The 24260-nt window shown below is 42.0% G+C and overlaps 1 protein-coding gene across 2 annotated transcripts in view; it reads right to left on the bottom strand.

The window, feature by feature from the left end:
- Positions 1–24260, bottom strand: part of AIG1 (androgen induced 1) — a 154612-nt gene that overhangs the window by 61396 nt on the left and 68956 nt on the right. For both annotated transcript variants that reach the window (XM_056852952.1, XM_056852953.1), the window contains one exon: positions 18294–18395. In XM_056852952.1, coding sequence (XP_056708930.1) covers positions 18294–18395 — 102 coding nt within the window. The remainder of the gene's footprint in view (positions 1–18293; positions 18396–24260) is intronic.

Raw genomic sequence — 24260 nt, 5'->3', positions numbered from 1 at the left:
GGGGGGACCACGGAGGCAGGGGAAAAGAGAGACCCTCTGTATGCCACTGGCTGGCCGGCCAGCCCCCCACCTGAACCATCTCCCACTTGGCCAGGTACCATTGCAAGTCTAACACCTGGCAAGGCCACCACAGCGGCTAAGTGCAGCTAAAGGAGAAGGAAGGGGAGGTGGATAAGGGGAGGATGGAAGGACAATGACTGAATGAGTGTTTATTCATTGTTTTCCCCTTCATTTTTGATACTAAGAAAACAAACAGGGGTTTTCAGTTCATTGTTTCGTTTGTTTAGTCACGAGTGTACAACCCTAATTCTCTCCTCCTGAAGGTCAGGTTGGCACCTTCTTTCCCTCCTCTTCAGAGAGGAAAGATAATCTAATTGCTGATCTTTTCCTGTTTGAACTTGACAATTCTGAGCTTTGATTCAGTGCAGGCTTTTGGCTTTCTTTTGTGATGCAATTGCTGCTTTGTACTTTTAAATGTGTCATTGCTTCAATTAATATGATTTGTAATTGTTGCTTTATTAGTACTTGGAATCATTTGGGACCATTGTGGCTGAGAAATGATACACATATATTCCAAATAAATAATTATGTGTCTGTGGCATCGAAAAATCTTTACTGCTTGCTTTTTTAATCAAATTTCCCCCAGCTCTGTAAAAGTGTAGAAATAGAAAGCTATAACTCAATTCATATAACTTACAGTCAAGTTATGTATTTTTTTCACTCAAGGGTTTTCTGGCAAAATGTAGTCTCCACAATCATTGGATTTGTATGCACTGATGTCATGTAACTATTGTTTTTCTCCAGGCTTCCTTTTTTTTTTTTAAAGCATCTTTCTTGTTAATCTGCTAAGAAACTAAATAAATGTCAGATGAGGTTTGTAAAGAGGAGAGTTTTTAAAGTTCTAACGATGTGTGTGTTCTTTTAATTGATTGTACAACAACTGCAATGCAAAACAGTGTATCTGTATCAGCAGATATCCATATCCATCAAGATGCTGAGGGTCCAGATCAAAGCTGCTGCTGCTGAAAGGGCAGAGACTGGGGGAAATTACGTTGCGTGATGCTGTTCCCCACAGCTTGCTCCCACTCCTCCATTGAGTGAAGAAGGGGCCAGAGCTGTGGGATCACTCACCATGACTAGTAGCCATTGCTAAACCTCTCCTCCATGAATCTGTCTAACCCCCCTTTTAAAACCATATGTGCTGATGGCCACCCTGACCTGGATGGTCCTGGCTAGCCCAATCAGCAGATGGCGGAAGCTAAGTAGGGTTAGCCCTGAAGAGTACTTGGATGGGAGACCACCAAGGAAGACCAGGGTTGCTATGCAGAGGCAGGCAATGCCAAACGACCTCTGGTTTGTCTCGTGCCTTGAAAACCCTATGGGGTCACCATACGTCAGCTGCAACTTGAAGGCACTTTCTGCCACCATGCCGATGGCCATCATTGTCTCTATTGATAGTGATATCTACAGTTTAACTACACATAGAGAAAATAACTTTTTTTTTGGTCCGGAAGTTATTTCCCAATAATTTCATTGGGTGCTTTGAAGTTCTAATATTATGGGAAAGGGAGAAGAAGCTCCATCTAGTGTTACTCCTCTGAAGATGCCTGCCACAGCTGCTGGTGAAACGTCAGGAAAGAAAATACCAAGACCACGGTCACACAGCCCAGATAACCTACAAGAACCAATGAACTCTGACCGTTTGACAATAATCCATCTATTGTCGAAGGCTTTCACGGTCAGAGTTCATTGGTTCTCGTAGGTTATCCGGGCTGTGTAACCGTGGTCTTGGTATTTTCTTTCCTGACGTATCGCCAGCAGCTGTGGCCGGCATCTTCAGAGGAGTAACACTGAAGGACAGTGTCTCTCAGATTCAAGTGTGTAGGAAGAGTAATATATAGTCAGCTGTTGAAATATTTCCTCCCCGTAGAGGCGTTCAAAATATTGTCGAAGGCTTTCACGGTCAGAGTTCATTGGTTCTCGTAGGTTATCCGGGCTGTGTAATCGTGGTCTTGGTATTTTCTTACACACACTTGACACTGAGAGACACTGTCCTTCAGTGTTACTCCTCTGAAGATGCCTGCCACAGCTGCTGGCGAAACGTCAGGAAAGAAAATACCAAGACCACGGTTACACAGCCCGGATAACCTACGAGAACCAATATTCCATCTATCTAATTTCTCCACCCCATGCATAATTTTATACATCTCTATCATGTCTTCCCTTAGCCATCTTTTTTCTATATTGAAAAGACCCAGACTCTCCAACCTTTCCCCATACGAAAGGTGCTCCAAACCCTTCAAATGTTAGGTCTGTATGTCTACTACAGCTATTTAGTTGAAGAGAGATGCCGATTAACAGCTGATGTTCACATAGACCTGACTTCCACCCATGGCCCTTCATGTTTTAAAAGGAAATGGACCGAACTTGCTCCAGACTTAACATTCTAGCATTGCCCCCGCTGGAGGTTTCTCCCTGCCATTGGCATCAGAGGTAGCAGAATCCACACAGAAGAAGGGAACCATTGGATCCAGCCCATAATCTCCAGAGTTCAGTTTCTTTATTGGTTTAATGGGAACAATGTCTCTTTATTTTCCTTTTTAACCTGCTTTTGGAATGCTATATTATCATGTTACATCAACAAATACTGTTAAACCCAACTTCTGTTTGGACTATGGTTGGGATCTAGTAAACTATTTTAGGTATGCTGAAGGCTTGGCCATACCCTCTGCCATTTTAGACTTCTGTTCTTGGAACTTCAGAGCTCACTCTTCCTTACTTTACTCCATTAGTGAAAGCCCTTCAGTTTTCAAATGCAGGTTGTTACAAGGCATGTGTTAGTGCAAATTGTTTTCACAAATAGAATTAGTCAAATAGAATTAGTCACACAGTTCAGTGGATCCCGGCCACTAAACAACTTTGGTAGCATGAACAAATATCTCTTGAACATGCTAATAAAGGTCTCCAGCAATCAGCTAACAGGACAAATTGGACTTACTCAGATAGCACAAACGTAGTGAAACCAGTATAATAAATAAAATGGAAGTCATACTTTAGAAACAGGTAAATTTTTACAATCCCTGTAAATTCAGAACAGGGAGCTTTGCAGAAAGCAGAGAATTTTCTTTGTACAATGATTAACCTTGCATCAACTTCAATGGGAAATCAAAATCAACTGCAAGCTAAATAAAAGGTCAGATTTTCAATACTCACTGTGTACTTCAAAATATTTCTCTTCTCCCTTCTAAGCTTCCTTCCCAGCAATGTACAGCACATATAATTAGCACCTTGGTATTCTTTGGCTTTCTCCAGCTGACTGCTATTATCACCTCTTCATTTCAATATGTGGTTTCCTCTTGTTGGTGCTTTTCCTGAAATTGACCTGATTTCATATCTGACAGAAGAGACTTTTCAAAGTAGGTAAGAGTGTTTATATTGCCTTTCTTCCTTTCTTCCAGTATGCCAATTTCTTAGCCACTACAGCTTGAGAATTACCAGATAGCTTTGTTTTGAAAAGCTGTTCCTTCTAGCAAGATAGATGGGCGAGTCTCAAGTCTTTTGTGCCAGGGTGTTGCCATCCCCCCCCTTTCAACTGCACAGCCTCCCTCCCAGCCTGAATGGATGGACGTGCCAGTGTAACATCGTGAGCAAGTCCCATGAGACACACACAGAACATGGGGGGACAATTGCCACGCTTTGTGTCTCACAGGGAACCGTGCAGCGGTGAACACGGCAGAGGATCTTTGGACATCAACCACAGCAATGCTTCCAAGGAAGCCTCTTTCGGAGAAATCAGGGTGTGCCAACAGCAATCAAGCCACACCAGGCCAGAAGACAAAGATGCCTCTTCCTGTACTGTTTGTACATGATATGCAATCACTGACCATTAACACTATTCAGACGTTAAGTGCCCTGAGAAAGTCTGGAAGCTTCGACTCAAAGCTTTCCACTGTCCCCAAATTTCCTGCCCAAGACACGACTCACCTTAATATCTACAGTTTTTTTGTAATCCTGAATTATAATTCAATCAAAAATTGCCCTTCCTGGTGGTGTTTAGTCAGTTCTATAGTTTACTCTCAAGAATTCCTTTATCCTCTGTCATAATCTTTTGTTTCCTGAGACGAACCCATTTTATGCTATGGGCCCAAAACTGTATAATTAACCTGGTTTTAGAGCCAGGAAAGAGTCTCTCTCTCTAATCCTGGATACTAGCTGAACTGCAACAGACTCCCAGTACACACTGGATTCCTCCTTCTTTCATCTGATTTCTTGCAGAATAGGAGAGGTAATCTTTGTTCTCCCCCTGATCTATGTGTGTGTAAAGTGCCTTCAAGTCACAGCCGACTTATGGCAACCCCTTTTGGGGTTTTCATGGCAAGAGACTAACAGAGGTGGTTTGCCAGTGCCTTCCTCTGCCCAGCAACCCTGGTATTCCTTGGTGGTCTCCCATCCAAATACTAACTAGGGCTGACCCTGCTTAGCTTCTGAGATCTGACGAGATCAGGCTAGCCTGGGCCATCCAGGTCAGGGCTGATCTATCCTCCCCCATTTTCCACACCTTTAGCTCAAAGATTAACTCCTGTTCCAAATTGAAGGAATTTGCTGAACATTTTGTTAGTTGTTGCTATATTAACTGGGATAAGGAATGTTTCTGTGCTTTAGTTTAGTGCTGCTAGTATTTGTTTAGGATAAGTTCCCCCCTCTATTATACCAAATCCCTCAATAAACTCTGTAGGTAAAGGTCCCCTGTGCAAGCACCTGGTCATTCCTGACCCATGGAGTGACGTCACAACCAGACGTTTACTAGGCAGACTTTGTTTATAGGGTAGTTTTCCGGTGCCTTCCCCAGTCATCTTCCCTTTACCCCCAGCAAGCTGGGTACTCTTTTTTCCGACCTTGGAAGGATGGAAGGCTGAGTCAACCTTGAGCCAGCTACCTGAAACCAATTTCCGTCAGGGTCGAACTCAGGTCGTGAGCAGATCTTAGACTGCAGTACTGCAGCTTAGCATTCTGCGCCACGGGGTTCCTAAATAAACTCTGTATTCCCTTTTAAATCAGGTCTTTGCCATCCTTTTCCTGCTAAAGACTTGCCACTCAAAGCCACCTCTTTAGGTCAAAGATCCTGGTTTGCTGTGCCCTGCACAAACAATAGTTGCTTGTTCAGCAGAACCCACCATTTAGAGGTATCACTTGGTTCTTCTTATCACATTATAATCATATTATTATGCTGTATTACACTGTAATCCTTTTATTATGTTTCATATTGCACCTTCCTTTGTTATACATTATCTCTTTATGAGGGCACCACCCCATGGCAGTCTAGAACAGGAGACTGTCAACTTTCCCCCTGTATCCACCTTCCTAAGAACTTGAAAGCCACATTGGCATTGCACTAAAGAGAGGGTTGAGGAATCACCCACCCTGGACTATATGCTTTCTCCTTCTCTCTGGCTTTTGGCGGAGTGACGTTCAAACAAAAATAATTTCATCTGTTCTACTCTCCCCTACTGTCAGTTTTCATCAATTAATATAGGATTGATACATTCATCCCCAAACATCAATTTCTATCAAAAGTACAAACAGAACAATGTAATTTCCCCCCCAGGATAAGGGAAAGGCCTTCAAAATAAATTCAAATGAGACGTATCTGGCTGATCTGACACATGCCTGACTCACACAAACTCTAAAAGGGCATCAGCTCCTTTGCAGCTGTTCTATAACTCCCTCCTTCACAAGACATGAAGGAGGAAACATACTGAAATCAGAATTAACATTTAGGAATCAATCAACTGAAATAAGATTTAATGACAAGGAATAATCAAGTCCACAGATGGATCCAGGCAACAGTTGGCCCCTCCTTCTTTGCTTTCATTTTATGTAAGCAGCACGTAACTAAGAAGGTCTATTAATGGTGGTATCAATATGTTTCCTGTGAGTTTCTTGGCAAATCTGTAAACTCTAATTTTTCAAACAACTCAGAGACAAATTGTGCCAGAAATTGCTAAGATAAACACACACTATTTCCCCTATCTCCCCCTTCCTCCAGCAGCCCCCTGTGAAAATCTGAAAAGCCAGCTCTGAGAGCTGGTGAATCTTCATAGTCAAAATGCCATTTAGTTACGGGATGGGCTGCAGCAAAGAGGGAAAATCAGGGGAAATTGCCCCTACCCTCTTTTGCTTGCAGACAGCTTGCTCCACCAAGCTTTCTTTGCTGTCACAGGAGAAAAGGAGGTGATTTCAGTACAAATTCAGCTTACTGAGAATCTCACCTTCTATAAAGAGGGTTCTAGTCTTTGGAAATAAGGGCAATATCTAGTAAAATCTCAGAGAGGTAATTTAATTAAAATCTCAGAGAGGTAACTGAGGTACACATCTGACTGTCTATCACATTTTTATCCTACTGTTCCTCTGGGAAGCTCAGGGAAACATTCTCCTGGCCAACCATTTCACTCTCACAACAGCCCTATGAGGTAGATTGGACTGAGAGACTTACTAACTAAAAGTTACCCAGTGAACTTCCTGCTGGAGGGTGGATTTGAACCCAGACATCCAAATCCCAACAGGGCATTAACATAAGAACATAAGTAGGGCAACATTTTAATCACGCTTTCTGCTACAACTCCAGGATCTATTTCAATTTTAGTCTCAGCCAGTTCAGATCTCATCAACATATATTTTAAAGTAGGATTTTTTTGGTTCCAATATGGATTCCTTTACACTTACCCAGATTGAACTTCATTTGCCTTGTTGTTGACCACTCACCCAATTTACAAACATCCTCCTGCAGCCTCTACACAATTCACCTTGGTTTTCATAATCCTGAATAATTTGGTATTGTCTGCAAACTTGGCTACTACACAACTTTAACAGAAAAGAAGAGAGTTTAAGAATGAATAAGGCTTGGCTTCCTGTCTTGAAAACCTCCAGACTAACAAAGACTACAGTCCACAATAGCCATGCGGATTAGCTTTGGATTTCACACATTAACAGATCACTTCAGGATACAATGGTTCCATATTAACATACCACACCCTCATTAGCACATTATCTTGATACTTACAGGACAATGATTAGCACATTACCTTTGATACTTTTTGCAGGACAATGATTCAGCTCAAACCCACCCCTTTCTGACTATATATTACTCTTCCTACACACTTGACACTGAGAGACACTGTTTTTCAGTGTTACTCCTCTGAAGATGCCTGCCACAGATGCTGGCGAAACGTCAGGAAAGAAAATACCAAGACCACGGTTACACAGCCCGGATAACCTACGAGAACCAATTGGCTACTACACTGTTCACTCCCAATTCCAAATTATTTATGAACAAATTAAATAGCACTGGTCCCAATACTGATCCTTGTGGGACCCAACTGGTCACTTCCTTCCATTGTGAGAACTGTCGATTTATTGCTACCCTCTACTTCCTGCCATTTAACCAATTTTTTCATCCATTCAAGGATGCATCCACTTATCCCATAATTGCTAAATTTACTCAAGTGTCTTTGGCGAGGTACCTTCTCAAACATCTTTTGGAAGTCTAAGTATATAATGTCTACTAGATATTACTAATCCACATGCTTGTTAACCTGCTCAAAGTACTCCAAGAGGTTAGTGAGGCAGGACTTCCCTTTGAAGAAGCCATGCTGACTTCTCCTCAACAGTCTTTTTCCCCTCAATGTACTTAATAATTCTCTTTAACAATAGGTTTTATTCATTTGTTTAGAAGAAGAGTTGGTTTTTTTATATGCCGACTTTCTCTACCACTTAAGGAAGAATCAAAGTGGCTTACAATCACTTTCCTTCCCCTCCCCACAACAGACACCCTGTGAGGTAGGCGGAGCTGGGAGAGTGTGACTAGCCCAAGGTCACCCAGCTGGCTTCATGTGTAGGTGTGGGGAAACCAACCTTGCTCACCAGATTAGCGTCTGCCGCTCATGTGGAGGAATGGGGAATCCAGTTCTCCAGATCACAGTCCACTGCTCCAAACCACTGCTCTTAACCACTACACCACACTGTTTATTAAAACATTTATATCCCACTTTTCCTCAAGGTTCAAGGCAGCTTACAATAAGAGTTAAAAAGCATCCCCAGCTAAAACCAAAAATAAAATAGCAAACCCCAAATCTCTCTCCTCTCCCTCCCAGGTTCTACTAATTTACCTGGAACAGATGATGGGTTAACTGACCTCTAATTTCCTGTATGCCCCTGGACTTTTTAAAAAAAATTGGGGTGACATTTGTTACTTTTCATTCATCTGGCACAGAGGCTGATTTTAGCAACAAGTTATATATACTTATTAGTAGATCAACAATTTTGGATTTGCATTCTTTAAGAACCCTTGTGTTTATGCCACCTGAACTTGCAGACTTCTTTGTTTTCAGTGTGTCTAGTAGTTCTAAAACTTAATCTCTTGTAACCTCCATCTGACTCAGTTCTTCCCCCAAACAGCAGCTCTGGCATGGATATGTGTCTTATATTTCCCACAATGAAACCAGATGCAAAGAATTCATTTCATTTCTCTGACATCTCCCCATCTTCCTTAAGCATTTTTTTTAATTTTTGGTCATCCAAAGACCCTACCGCCTCCCTAGGCAGTTTCCTGTTCCTGATATATTTGAAGAAATGTTTATTGCTTGCCTTAATGTTTTTGGCTATTTGCTTCTCAGATTCTGTTTTCACTCACCTTATTGTCAACTTACAAGCATCAAGCACACACCCACAAACATTCAAACCACTACACCACATAGTATGTGGGGGAGAATCTCTAGTGCCCTGCATAGCTCTATGTAGAAAGAGCTTCTTTTTCTCCACATGGCCCTAATTTATACATTTGATGATCCGCATCTAGAGACATGTTCCGAATTAGATGTAGACTATTTCCACATAGGTTATCTGCCATGAGTTCAATACTGTTGAGAAGTGGAAGGGGGTCCTCCTTCCCCACAGCATCATGGTGCATTTGTGCATTCTGAGGGATTTTGGCCAGCTTTTCTTTGATGTTTCTCAAGTGCGCTTTGCTGCATAGTTGTGAGAAAGATCACAGTAAAACCTGGATGGCCGCCCTGTGGATGGGAAACTTTGGATTTCCCCAACCACATGGCAGCCAATATCCCTGCCCCTATTCCCATGTGGCCATTGTCTCCCCCCTGCCACAGGCGGCTTTTAACAAAAATTATCAGTTGAATATCATTATATTACTATGTCATCATGTTACATGTAATAGGTTTATCTGAATCCCCAGCTCTCATTTTCTTAAAGAACTAAGGGCTCTAGCCCCTTCTGTTGTGGAGATACAAGGGAAAAATATATCTCCACAATGAAAGAGGCTGGAGAGTTTTATTTAAAAAAAACCATTGGGAAATCAGAAAAGCTATTACACATACAGTTATCATCATTATGTTGATATAATGATATTAAATTGCTGATTTTCCAGAAGACACACAGGGAGAGAGCCCCAGTGGCCCACTAGATAGGCTTTCCATTTTCCTACTTTCAGCAGGAGGACCCTTTGGGGCACCCTGCTTCATCTGCCAGCACTTACAGGGGCAGTGGGGGAAAATGCTGCAATGTCACTTCTAGCTGTATAACCAGAAGTGATATCACCACATTACGGGATGCTCTAGGATTCCCCTGAAACCCTAATGTATGCTCATTGTAGAAAGTAACATTTTGGGAGCAGTATTTTCACTATTTCATGCCAAATAAACACAGTCTTGTTAACAGCTCTTGTGTTCTTCCACTATGATATCCCATCTCTCAGCAATGTACAAGGGCAGGAGTTTTTTCCCCTCAATATTATGGCAATGAGGCTCCCAAGACATAAATGAAATAAAGATTTTTCACCTGGCAGAACTCATTGTAACTCTCAGCCCATGGGCAAGTAGATCAAAGAAAGAGGGAGAGGTATGCATCATACTGGTGATCAGCATCCTTTAAAGGAAAAAGAAGTTGTGAAATCCAAAAAGCTGCACAAACTGGAAGCAAACAAATGCTTGTGAAAAGCAGCCAGCTACCCTACAAGAGTACGCAGCAAGGGCTATTTATATGCTGTATCTTCGGTCCCAGTCCAAACACGTAGGCCACCATTTATCAAGTGGCAACTGAACATGCTGCTCATGGAAACATGTATTAAGCTAGGGCCCCTGGAGGGACATAAGCCAGAGCCATCCCTTTATCTTGACTGGGTTCTGAAGAAAGATCATGTTCATTCTCAAGCTGCACATACTAGTAGATCAGCATTGTGGCCAGGAAATGCTGCTTTCCAAGCTCAAACCAAATAGATCATCAGTTGATGGGGGTGTGTGTGTGTGTGTGGAGAATTAACAACCCTTCTGCCACCCAAATTCAGAAAGTGGTGGAATCCAGTTGCTATAGCAGCAAATCAAACAAATAAAATGAGATACCATGGACTTCTGACAAATATTTGTGGTCCGATTAAGTCATATTTGCCATTTGTGTGAATATTAAATATGTAAGGTTTAGTTTGCTAAGCAAGCTTTAGGAATGCGAAGGAGAACACTATTTCTTTGTTAAAAAACTTTGCAAATTTATTTGTGCACCAATGAAGGAATCTGAAGATAACACAATGCTGCTTGCTGCAAGTACAAAATAAACCTATTAAAACGCCCATTTCCCTCTTGGAAAGGACTAAGTGGCTCTTTTCAAAAGGTACCACTTTCCATAAAACCTCTCAGCTATGTAGGGTTTCTGTCTAGTCGAAAACTACAACCCTCTAATCACAGTTGCCACACAACTGCTATTTCTACAAGTGACATTGGCTAGTGCTACCAAAATGAATGGAAAATGTTTCTTGATGAGACTTATGGCTTGATACATAATAAGTAGTCAGACTTCATGAATGGCCATCACGGACCCAAGAATCTAGTATGAGCTTTCTGTATCCCCATCCAATCTTTCTTTGATGCTTCAAACTTTGTTTGAACTCTTGTTAAAAAGCATTTAAAGTTTGTGTTGAGGAGGGTTGCCACCTCCGAGTTGGGATTTTGGGGGTGGAGCCTGAGAAGGGTGGGGTTTGGGAAAGGGAGGGACTTCAATGCCATAGAGTCCAATTGCCAAAGCAGCCATTTTCTCCAGGGGAACTGATCCCTGTCGCCTGGAGATGAGCTGTAACAGCGGGAAATCTCCAGCCACTACCTGGAGGTTGGCATCCCTAGTGTTGAGCCTTAATTAGTGGAGCAAAAAATAATAATGAATACTCTCTACATAACTATAAAACATTTCAATGTTGTTTTACAAATCATATCAAGATTCAGCACATTCTCTAACTGAAGATTTCTTATCAGTTTTTAGGATATGTATTGTTTTATATTTAACAGCCATAGTACTGACAGGGGTCAAAAAGCCTAGACTAACATTTAGATGATTAAAATTTGATTTGGGAATCATCATTTTACAATGTTAAGGTAGCAGAAGTATATAATACCTGCATTTATTTGCACTTTGTATTTGGTTGTGCATACCATGGAGGGCACAATGGAAGTGGAACAAGAATTTCTTTACTACAAACCACATGGTCTTCCCCCGCCCTGTACTACAGTTTTCATCATGACAGTGTGATAATTTGTGTGTGTGTGTGTAAAGTGCCGTCAAGTCACAGCCGACTTATGGCAACCCCTTTTGGGGTTTTCATGGCAAGAGACTAACAGGTGGTTTGCCAGTGCCTTCCTCTGCACACAACCCTGGACTTCCTTGGTGGTCTCCCATCCAAATACTAACCAGGGCTGACCCTGCTTAGCTTCTGAGATCTGACAAGATCAGGCTAGCCTGGGTGATAATTTAGGCTAGCGCAAATGGGGTTGGATTCCATACTCTACTTATCTAAACACAATTAACTAAGCTGAGCAGAGTGATAGGATCCAACCCATCATTTAGCAAAACTAGTTTGCTTGGAATAACTATATTGTCCATGGGTTTGATAAGAACTCTGAGCAAAGGTCTCAGAATGGCTTTTCTGTCTCCCTTCATCTTGCAGCTTTCTAACAGTGCAATCTTAAGCAGGTCTACTCAGAATCCTATTGAGTAGGGCTTACTTGCAAGAAAGTGTTCATAGGATTGCATTGTATGCCACCCAAAAATCATTCCTCAGGAATAGAATAGGCAGCAGTGCGGTAAGCTGTAGCTGAAGGGGGAAATCTTGCCAGTTCGATCCCGACGGGAGTCAGTTTCAGGTCGCCAGCTCAAGGTTGACTCAGCCTTTCATCCTTCCGAGGTCGGTAAAATGAGTACTCAGCTCGCTGGGGGTAAAGGGACAATGACTGGGGTAGGCACTGGCAAACCACCCCATAAACATAGTCTGCCTAGTAAACGTCGGGATGTGACGTCACCCCATGTGTCAGGAATGACCTGGTGCTTGCACAGGGGACCTTTACCTTTTAGACTAACCAGGGGCAATCCTAAACAGGTCTCAAATCCCATTTTATTCAATGGGTCTTACTCCCAAGAAAGTGTTCCTAGGTTTGCAGCCTAATATGACTACCTCTGGCTTCACTGAGGACCAGGTTTTATTTTAGGAGTGATCTAGACATCATTCATGTAGTTTTGCTCTGCTGTACCCAATTAAATACAAATCATTTTTTCAATTAAGATGAACTGGATGCTTAGTACTTTATTTGGCATTACATCAAGATTTGTACTGATGTATTAGATGTGCAAAATTTTCTGACTATTAAAAATAACACTGCAACAGATGCTAACTAAATCTGTTAGCTGGACGTATCCTAATGTCTGCAATCTTAGTCTTAAAAGCAATCTGCCAAAAAGACACAGAAAAACACTATGTGCAAAAGGATGTCCATCCACCCTCTGCCTATGGGCCTGTATTCATATTTGTTTTAATGCTAATCCATGATTTCAGATTCTTTCTTAGATTGTTCTACTTAAAAAAACACGCACACAAGAAAAGAGCCTCAAAAGGAACAATCATATAAATTACAAAGGAAGTATCAAGTTATAACATGTTGGCACGTCAATCCTATAATTATCAAGTTTTCAGTTCCACTAAAGGAACCCAGTGCTTTCATAGAAGGTTTTATTTTATATTAGCATAAAGCCAACTTTTCCTTTTTCTGACCACTTTAGTAAGACGGGCCTTCAATAGATAGTACTGCCATAAAGGAAACTATAAATTAAATATGTGGGATGCTTATAATGTGAAACAAGCCAACTATGCTGACTCTCTATATGAAATATGGCATTATTGAACTGGCACTGCTTGCGTTATCATGTGCTTCATTTTGGCCCCCAGTACAGGACCCTGGATTTCCATGAAAGCAAGGTCATCTCTAAAGGCGTTCCCATCCTTCAAATAAACAAATATTTAGTACTATCAACCCCACTTGACTTTTGGCTTACATTCTTCGGTTTCTGACCTGCGATTAAAACTTGGATAGCAAATAACCCTGGCGATGGAAAGATTGCATTGTGCATAATGTTTAAAAACGTTATTTAAATTACAAGCTAGGGTTTTTCAGAGCTAATAGTTTACTGGGCAGTCTGTTGACAGTTTTGCCACATGTGCATTAACAGTGGAGGGCAGCTGCTGGGTGCCTGCCCTTAGGCCCACAGGTTGCATGGGAGGCAGGGAGAATCAGATCCCCCGTGGCATCCATGACATAACTTGTATTTAATCAGCAGACCTCTTCCAACATCATGGCAATGGGACTGGGCTGTGACCCAGGAGGTTTCGGGTTGCCTCAGTCAGAAAAGCACTAAGCGGTCTTAGGCAAGTCTCTCTCTGCCGCTTGGGGATAATAATGCTGACCTTCTTTACAAAGGTTTGTAAAGATAACATCTGCGGAAAGCCTGGAACACTCAGAAAATGTTACACAAATGCTAAACTTTATTGCATATTATTACTATTGTTAGACCTGCCACCAACAATTAGGGTTGCCAGCTCCACGTTGGAAAATACCTGGAGATTTTGGGGGTGGAGTCTGAGGAGAATGGAGTTTGGAGAGGAGAGGGATTTCAATGCCATAGAGTCCAATTGCCAAAGCGATCATTTTCTCCAGGGGAACTGATCTCTGTCGCCTGGAAATCAGTTGTAACAACAGGAGATTTCCAGCCACCACCTGGAGGCTGGCAACCCCACCAATGATTATGACATCTTCAAACTACTTTCTCTGTAATAAAGGTTTTGAAGGGGTTGATTCTGGAATAAGAAGGTTCCAGTAATAACTTGGACTTATTAAGGCCAGTACCTACTGTGCTCCAAACTCCCCCGGGGTTTTATTGTAAAATGCACACACAGAATGCATGTAAATCATGTTGTTAGGAAATTCAGTGAACTTTGAGAATTCTGCTAGCAAAATGGAGTTTTTTTCACCTTCTGTATCCCACTGCTGTATTACTCACTCCTCTGAAGCAAGTCCAGAGGATGAGGAAATCCTTGGGAACGGTGTGGGAATGTGTATAGTGGGCTTGAGCTATAGCAGAAAACCAACAGATACTGCCAACTCCCCTTCCATGAGCAGAGGTGTATTTATTTAGAACATTCTGCTTGCACAAAGAGCCCTTAGGATCCAAACCCATCTATCTGCCTAAAGAAGCCAGGGTGGCTCCATAAACAGCGCTCTAAAGATCTGAGAATTAAAAAAAAAAAAACATTTAGGAAATGGAAGAAGGGCCTTATAACCAAGAATGAATATAAACAAGTAACCAATGCTTGTAGGGAGAGTGTTAGAAAAGCTAAAGCTCAGTCTGACAGATGCTAGTGAACTGGTAATCCCACTGAGGGGAGAGGAAAGTTGAATTTTAACAGGTGATAAAGAGAGGGCAGAACTGCTCAATTGCCTCAGTTTTCTCTTGCAAGGGAAATGGTGCTCAACTTGGCAAAAAGAGAACATATGATGAAGGAAGGGAGTTGCAGCCTAGGATAGGTATACGGGTGGTATGTAAACATCCAGCTTCTATAAATGAAACCAAGATCTCAGGGTCATATGAACTGCATCTGAGGGCACTAGAGGAACTTGCTGATGTGATTTCAGAGTCTGTCCATCATTCTGGTGAGGTACCAGAAGACTGGAGGCTGGCAAATGTTGTCCCCATCTTCGAGAATGGGGGAAAAAGGAGGATACAGGTAACTACTGACCCGTCAGCTTGATGTCCTGGTAAGCTTTTAGAACAAATCATCAGTCAGTTCTCAAGCATTTAGAAAAGATGGCTGTGATTACTAATAGCCAGCATGAGTTCCTCAAGAGCAAGTCATGTCAGAGTAACCTTATCTCTTTTTTTGAGAGAGTAACTACTTTGTTGGATCAAGGCGATGCTGTGGACAAACTTTATCTTGATTTCAGTAAGGCTTTTGATAAGGTTCCACGTGATATTTTTGTTGACAAGCTGGTAAAATGTGGTTCGGATCCACTGTTAGGTGGATTTGTAACTGGTTGACAGATCACACCCAAAGAGTGCTCTTGGAGAAGAATGGCAAGTGGAGTGCCTCAGGGATCTGTCCTGGGCCCTGTGTTGTTCAACATTTTTATAAATGACTTGGATGAAGAAATAGAGGGAATGCTCATTAGATTTGCAGATGATACTAAACTTGGAGGGGTTGCAAATATAGTAGAAGACAGAATCAAGATTCGGGATGATCTTGACAGGCTGGAAAAGAAAACTGGGCTAAAACTAACACAAAGAATTTTAACAGAGAAAAATATAAAGTGCTGCATTTAAATAGGAAAAATCAAATGCATAATTATAGAATGGGGGAGACTTGTCTTGGTAGTCGCATATGAGAAAAGGATCTAGGGGTCTTAATAGATCATACACAGAATATGAGTCAGTAGTGTGATGTGGTAGCTAAAAAGGCAAATGTGATTTTGGGCTGCATCAGCAGAAATATAGTGTCCAGATCATGCGAAGTGATGGTATTGCTTTACTCTTCTCTTGAAGTACTGTGTTCAGTTCTGGACACCACAGTTTAAGAAGGATGTTGATAAATTGTAAAGCGTCCAGAGGAGGGCGACAAAGATGGTGAGGGGTCTGGAGACCAAGTCCTATGAGGAAAGGTTGAAGGAACTGAGTATGTTTAGCCTGGAGAGGAGACGACTGAGAGATGATACAATAGCCATCTTCAAGTATGTGAACAGCTGTCACATAGAGAATGGTGTGGAGTTGTTTTCTGTTGCCCCAGAAGGTGGGACCAGAACCAACGGGTTGAAATTAAATCAGATCTTTTGGCTAAACGTTAGGAAGAACTTCCTGACAGAGCGGTTCCTCAGTGGAACAGGCTTCCTTGGGAGGTGGTGGGCTCTCTTTCTTTGGAGGTTTTTAAGCAGAGGGTAGATCTGACAGCAATGTTGATTCTATGAATTTAGGCAGATTGCGAGAGGGAGTGTGGGAAGGTATGAGTCAGTGCTCGACTCTTGTGGCCTAGATTGGCCCAGGGATCCTGGAGGTGTTTTTCCTTCCTCTGGCCATACAGCAGGGGTCACTGGAGGAATGGGGAGGGGGTAGCTGTGAATTTCCTGCACTATGCAGAGAGTTGGACTAGATGACCCCTAGGGTTGCTTCCAGCTCTATGTTTCTGTCTTTTTCACGTTAAAAGTCTCTATGATAGCTCTTGAAGTATGCCGTGCCATAATGTATGCTGTGCCCTTTTTCTCATTTAAGTGTTAACATACTGCTGGAATAAGAAGGAAGGCAGTATTTCTTTCCAGCACACACACACACAATCACCACTCACAGATGTGTTATTATGATTGACAAAGTACCAGAAGGAATATATGCAGTGTACCAGGTATTAGATAGTGAAGTGGTGAAAACACCCCAATGCTTCTATAGTAATCTTGCTACAAGAACGCTTAGATAAACACAAACTGACAAGACTTAAAAGACCTTCTACATGGTTAGAGGTTTGGAATAAAAACTATTAACGTGCTTGCATAAAAGGAAACTTTAAAAACTTTTAGTATGAGGGGAGGTCCCCTTTGAAAAGGTACTCTGCAACTTATCATGCTTCCATACTGATGGCTCCATATTAATAATGGCCAAATCAAAGAGATGTCTGTGTTCCAGTTTCCCCTTCTGATGGTAGCCCCTTGCACCTTCACAGAATGTATGTTCCTGGAGGGTCAAAGACGTTGGAGACCATTGTCAGTTGTTAACATGGGATGGGCCAGTGGTGCTAGAGGGAAGATGCTGAAAACTCCCATGCATGTGTGAAATGTGGCCATCTGGACCACAACCAAAATCAAACAAATACACGATTCATCATCATCATCATCATCATCAACATCATCATCACAATCACAATCACAATCATAAACAAATGCTTGGAGCTCAGTGAGCAATCGTACCTCATACTGTCACTAAACACTAATGTGATTTTAGATTGTTTTAGCTTTTATACTGTACTATGTATATCTACATGATGTTAGCCACCCTGAGCCTGGCTTGCCTGGGGGAGGGCAGGGTATAAAATTTATTATCATTATTATTCAGATCAGATTAGAACCTGAAAGCAATGCCTTTTTTATTTCAGGCACATCTGACCAAAGGTCTTGAGCACAACATGCATACGATAAAATAATTTTAACATTATAAATTATTAAAATGTACAGCAGCAGTAACTTTGAATTCTTAAAACACTTGATACACTTTAAAATTAAAATAACAATTACCAATAAATTAGTTACTTTTCAGGCATAACAATAACTACAATAATAATATCACTAGTTAACAATAGTTTAGCTTTGTCATGCCTTTAAAGGAACTATTATTACCAGATATTTTGCGACACATTTGGTTATTTCTGGGTCAACATCACCCAACAGAAATGGGACCACCCAAGAGTCAGCAGGAAGATGATATCTTGATAAAATGGGCACAATCCAGGTGGCCCTGGGTGTGATCCATAGATCACAAAATAACAGAAGGTGATCTATCGTCTCAATTGCTCCTGATGCACAGACACATAACCTATCAGAAAATGGGATTTTATCAAACCGACCGCTCAATTCAGCTGTCAGGAGGACATTCAGTCTGGTGAGCATAAAAACTCGCCTATGGCAGGGAGTTGTAAGAAATCTTGAAGGGAGGGTGGTTGGTGGAAGAATTCCTAGAGCAGGAAAGCAATGCAGTGGAAGCCCCGAATAATCTGTCCTGAACTTTCTCGGGGGTGATAAACAAATAAACAAACAAATAAATGTCAGAAGATTATGAATTAGATTCAACAGTATCTTTCCTCTCACAGAAGGAATCTTCTACTCATGGAAGTGGAATCTGAATATTTACAATGTTGTTTAAAAACATGGAAAGTCACTACTCACCATTCCATGATTCAGCCAAGGTGGTATAAAATTATCGAGGAGTTTGGGGAAAACTAGTTCTCTGTCATATATATAGATGCTCCAAAACATTGTCACAACAAACTGGGGTGAAAAGAGAGGAAGAAAATAATAAAAAACACAGGATTAAAACAAAATTCATTTTGCATTCTAATAAATAACTGGCACGTCAAAAAAGATTCTCAAGAATATAATTCTGATTCCAAACTCTTTCCATATTCCTTTCAAAGCAATACATCACAATTGGCAGGACCACATGGGTAAATGTATATGGACTGGAAAGAGAAAGTGCTTTTCCTCTTTAATCATAATGCATATATTTATCAAAGGAAAATCAGGACTACCAGACCTTTCTTCACACTATGATGCAGCCTCTCTTTCATTCATACAGAACTATCATGAAAACAAATAGCCAGCTATAGAACAAGCTGGCTTAGTTCCAGATCTGACCCCCCCCCCACCTTTCAGTTCTCCTTTTCTGTTAAAAGTAAGATAGATTTGTCCGTGTAACCATGCCAGGTGTCCCACTGACATGAAGATTCCCCATTCTTTGTAGCAGCGAGGGGCGAGGGATAAGATTGCTTCCTGGAAAGACACCCTACAGTCTGGCTACTCCAATCAATAGTACCACGTGTTAGAAGGTCTCTCCACACCCAGTGTTTAGGCTATGAACACCCACCTGATTAACTTTAAAAAATCCTATAAAAGAGGGAAAACAACTTTGTTCTACTCCTGAGATCTCTGGGGATAAGTGCTGCCCCCCCCCCCACACCACTAAACATATATCTTAGAATCATTAATAAAGTACAGACAGAATGACTAGTCAAAATGTTTCCTTTTATTTCTGCCTTTGGAGATTTGATCTGAACGTGGTATAGTGGTTAAGAGCGGTAGTTTGGAAAGGTGGAGTCTGATCTGGAGAACCGGGTTTGATTCCCCACTCCTCCACATGAGCGGTGGAGGCTAATCTGGTGAACTGGATTTGTTTCCCCACTCCTACACACAAAGCCAGCTGGGTGACCTTGGGCTAGTCATAGCTCTCTTAGAGTTCTCTCAGCCCCACCTACCTCACAGGGTGTCTGTTGTGGGGAGGGGAAGGGAAGGTGATTGTAAGCCGGTTTGAGTCTTCCTTAAGTAGTAGAGAAAGTCGGCATATAAAAACCAACTCTTCTTATTATTATTTGAAGCCCATTCTTTCCACATGAGTGGCAGAGGCTAATCTGGTGAACTGGATTTGTTGCCCTACTCCTACACACGAAGCCAGCTGGGTGACCTTGGGCTAGTCATGCTCTCTCAGCCTCACCTACTTCACAGGGTGTCTGTTGTGGGGAGGGGGAAGGAAGGTGATTGTAAACCGGTTTGATTCTGCCTTAAGTGGTAGAGAAAGTTGGCATATAAAAACCAACTCCTCCTCCTCCTCTTCTTCTTCTTCTATTTATATGTAAATAAACTGCTTACTTTTTAAAAATAAACTCAAAGACAGGTACAAACAATAGGAATGATTGGTTCTTGTAGGTTATCCGGGCTGTGTAACCGTGGTCTTGGTATTTTCTTTCCTGACGTTTCGTCAGCAGCTGTGGCAGGCATCTTCAGAGGAGTAACACTGAAGGACAGTGTCTCTCAGTGTCAAGTGTGTAGGAAGAGTAATATATAGTCAGAAAGGGGTTGGGTTTGAGCTGAGTCATTGTCCTGCAAAAAGTAACAAAGGTAATGTGCTAATCATTGTCCTGTAAGTATCAACATAATGTGCTAATGAGGGTGTGATATGTTAATATGGAACCATTGTATCCTGAAGTGATCTGTTAATGTGTGGAATCCAAAGCTAGTCCGCATGGCTATTGTTGACTGTAGTCTTTGTTAGTCAGGAGGTTTTCAGGACAGGAAGCCAAGTCTTATTCATTCTTAAAATCTCTTCTTTTCTGTTAAAGTTGTGCTGATGTTTATGAATTTCAATGGCTTCTCTGTGCAATCTGACAAAATAGTTGGTAGAATTGTCCAGTCTTTCAGTGTCTTGGAAGAAGACCCTGTGTCCTGTTTGTGTCAGTCCATGTTCAGCCACTGCTGATTTCTCAGGTTGGCCAAGTCTGCAGTATCTTTCATGTTCTTTTATCCTTGTTTGTATGCTGCATTTTCTTTTCCGGATGTAAACTTGTCCACAGCTGCAAGGTATACAATATACTCCTGTGAACCACAGTTTCTCAAGGGAGAAACTAATCATCTAAATCACGCACTGCTAGCAAACGGCTATTCCAAGAATGAAATCAGAAGGGCCATTAAACCAAACAAAAATCAGAAAACTCAGGAAAAACAGTCTCCCATAGGAAAGGTATTCTTGCCATTTATTAAAGGAGTCACTGATAGGATGGAGAAACTTTTGAAAAAACATAACCTACAAACAGTGTTTAAACCCACCAAGAAAATACAAAAAATGCTACGATCAGCAAAAGACAAAAGAGACAAGCCATTGAAATTCATAAACATCAGCACAACTTTAATACACAATACCTTTGATACTTTTTGCAGGACAATGTTTTAGCTCAAACCCAACCCCTTTCTGACTATATATTTCTCTTCCTACACACTTGACACTGAGAGACTGTTCTTCAGTGTTACTCCTCTGAAGATGCCTGCCACAGCTGCTGGTGAAACGTCAGGAAAGAAAATACCCCAAGACCACGGTTTCACAGCCCGGATAACCTACAAGAACCAATGAACTCTGACTGTGAAAGCCTTCGACAATAATAGGAATGATCTCTGGACTCTATCAAATTCTTGGAAGGAAATCTTGGTCCCCAAATTCATTTTATATAAAATTATGAGACAAGATCGAGAAAAAGAATTAGAAAACGGAAGAAATATATAAAATACATACTAGAAATTATTTAACAGCAGATAAAATCCATCATATGCATCAACAGTATCCCAAAATGTGTTGGAAAAAATGTGGCATAACCAATGCTAATATACATCATTGCTGTTTTTGTACAAAAGTACAGAAGTTCTGGAGTAGGATAATTAGCTAAACTGGAGAGAAAAAACCCTTAAAATGTCTAATTCCCCAAGCACAATTATTTTGTACTGGGTCGAAATACTTGTGGAAGAGCGCCAGGGTACGCCCTTCCAGTAGCAATGGGGCACCCCCGTGGCATAACTTTCTTCTGGTTCCAAGGGGCATCCCAGGCTGGAGTGGCTTAGGGACCCAACTAACTCTAAAAATCTAATAAACTAAACTAAAACTAACTCCTGCCACACCCCTGGGCCTGTCTACTCCCCTGGCGGGAAGGCCATGGCCGAGCCATGCCAGTGCTCAGCACAGTGCGGTGAAGCTGAGGCACTGCATTGGAATATCTACGGAGATACACCAGTGTGGCAGCCAGTTGGCTCCCTGTGCCCTTTTGCCCTCCCAAACTGCATTGAGGGAAATTTAGCCTACTCATTTCCTGGAGGAGGAAATTTTCAAGTGTGGGTGTGGGATTTCCAAAATGTTCCTGCCTCCAATAATTCTTTATTGGAGTCCAGTCAAAAGATTTTTCTAGAAAAGAAATCTTGCCACCTTAATATTTTTACTGAAAATTTTATAAATAGTTAGTAAGTGCTGAGAAAGGTTATGCTATATAAGAATTTCATTTAGAATTCTCTATGTCAAACACTGGAGGGACCCTGATGTTGTCAGAACTGAAGAATGGGAAACTGAAGTGCCGGAATATGAAAATATGTCTAGATACCTTTTGCAAGAGTTAAGAAAGGAAGGCAAAAGTATACACTTTTCAATGAAAATTGGCATTTCTTTATTGAATACTGGTGCTAGAAGCCACATCATTGTTTATGTGCATAATGTTCAACGGTAAAATTCATCATCTTGAAAAGGAACATGTTTCACAGTTTAATGGTTTTAATGAGTGTTGCACTGATCCCAAATAACCACACTCCTAATACTCTGCACATAATTATAGACACAGCAGGAGCTACTACCAAGAAAGTAATTGGGAATATGTTCCATTATGCTAAATCAGCTGCTTTCCTACTGATTTTGTTGGGCAAGAAAAGTACTGAAGAGACCAGGGATAATATCAAGAATAGGAATGAGCTGGCTGGAAATGGTGAAGAGGGAGTCTGGCTGCATCAGCTGAAGAAAGGGAATCCTGAAGGTCATCCATGACTAACAGTGAGAAGCAAGTTTCGACCTTTCAAAATATGGCAAGTTGAAAGTTAGAAGGAATTTAGGGAGGGGAAATTAAAAAGTGATGCTAAGAATTCCATCTGCAGCCCAAACTTGTACAAGTTTTACCTGGACACAAGTCTCACTGCATTGTATGGGACTCATTCCTAAGGATACACAAGGCTGCAGCCTTATTTTATTTGAGTTTTCGTAAAACACTTTGTTCTATTAATCCAAATAGAAATGTTGCTTCTAAGGGCTAACCGAGTCAGTCTAGTGCAGTGGTCCGAGAACTGGAGCAGGACTGGGAAAACAACAGTTCAAATTCCTGCTCAGCCATGAAACTTGCTGAGTAACCACAATGTGTGTGTGTTATGTGCTCTCCAGTTACATTTGACTTATGGCAACCATATGAATTAATGACTGCCAGAATGTCCTATTGTTAACAGCCTTGCTCAGGTCTTGCAAACTGAAGGCCGTGGCTTCCTTTAGTGAGTCAATCCATCTCACGTTGGGTCTTCCTCTTTTTCTACTGCATTCAACTTTTCCAAGCAGAACTGAAGGGAAGAGACAGATAATTCTGTATCTTGAATCCTTGGAGAATTACTCTGCCTTTCCTCAGAGCACCCAAGGTTTTTATTAAGGATATTACAATCGATAGCAAAGGTCAGGCAGTGATTATACAATGGAACTTAGGCAAGGCATACCACAATTATTATTAATAAGATCAAAAGGAAAGAGAGACAATGACACATTCCATCTTGAAGTCAGCATCCTTAGAGCAAACACTGGCTGTCTGTTACATAGGATAAGTGGATTAATAGAAGCTAATCACTTTAAAGTTGCTACACTGAGGTAAGCAGGTCATCATATAGTTAGTGAACTTTGGCCAGGAGCATTTCCAGAGGCCTAGAGCTTGTTGCGAACCGATATTTCAATAAGGCAAGAATCAGGGTTCTGTGGAACCAATATTAAAATGGCGAGGGTGTGAAAAACTTGTTGTATGCAATGCCTTTTGTGCCAAGGGCCTGCCCAGCTGACATGCAAAATACATACAAGAATCTTCTACACAGAACAGCCACAGACCAGACGCCATCTCTGATCCAAATCTATCTTGCATGTGTTCACATATAAGCATCTTCATTGGTCTTGTTGACATACCAACATACACAAGTGTGGACCCCTTGATCAAGCGCTGGTCCACTTTTGGCCCTCGAAGCCTGGAGAGGTCTAGCCAGAGGAGCCTCCTCGGCCTCAGTCCACTCTGAGGGGGAGTCAGAGCTAACCTCTCCCCAGAGTACAGAGTACACCTGACCCACGGCCATCCTCCTCGGCCTCTCTTCCCCTCTGCTCTTCCCCTCTGCACTCCCTCCGTCATAAGGATGTCAAGCAACCGTGCCTAACGCCTTGCCATCCCTCTCCTCCTCGGCCGCTATCTTTTCCACCCTTTATCCTGTTCCTCCCAGCACCTGCCCCACCCACTAATTCTCTGTACCCACCTCTTTACTCCAGGATTGGAGGAAGCTCATCCCATCCCTCCAACCGGCTCCATGTAGGGGCCTCCCCTCCATCTTAGCAGCACCACTTGCTCGCGTCTCTGTGGTGCTCCTAGCTCCGTGGCCCCTTTCCTCCTGATCTCCTGCCCCTGGAGAGCCCCTCTTGCCTGTCTTGCTGCCCCCACCGCTTGGCCCTCTGGTGGGACTGGCCCTGGGCCCTTCTCCTGCTCTCCCCTGGCTCACCTCTGCCTCGGGGTGGGTGGGCTCCAGGACAGGTCTCTCTGGCCGCGGCTG

The sequence above is a fragment of the Euleptes europaea genome, chromosome 7, assembly GCF_029931775.1.
Source record: "Euleptes europaea isolate rEulEur1 chromosome 7, rEulEur1.hap1, whole genome shotgun sequence".
NCBI classification, from domain to species: Eukaryota; Metazoa; Chordata; class Lepidosauria; order Squamata; family Sphaerodactylidae; genus Euleptes; species Euleptes europaea.
Note: the sequence above shows the minus strand (reverse complement) of the source record. Positions and strands in the feature narration are given on the sequence as shown.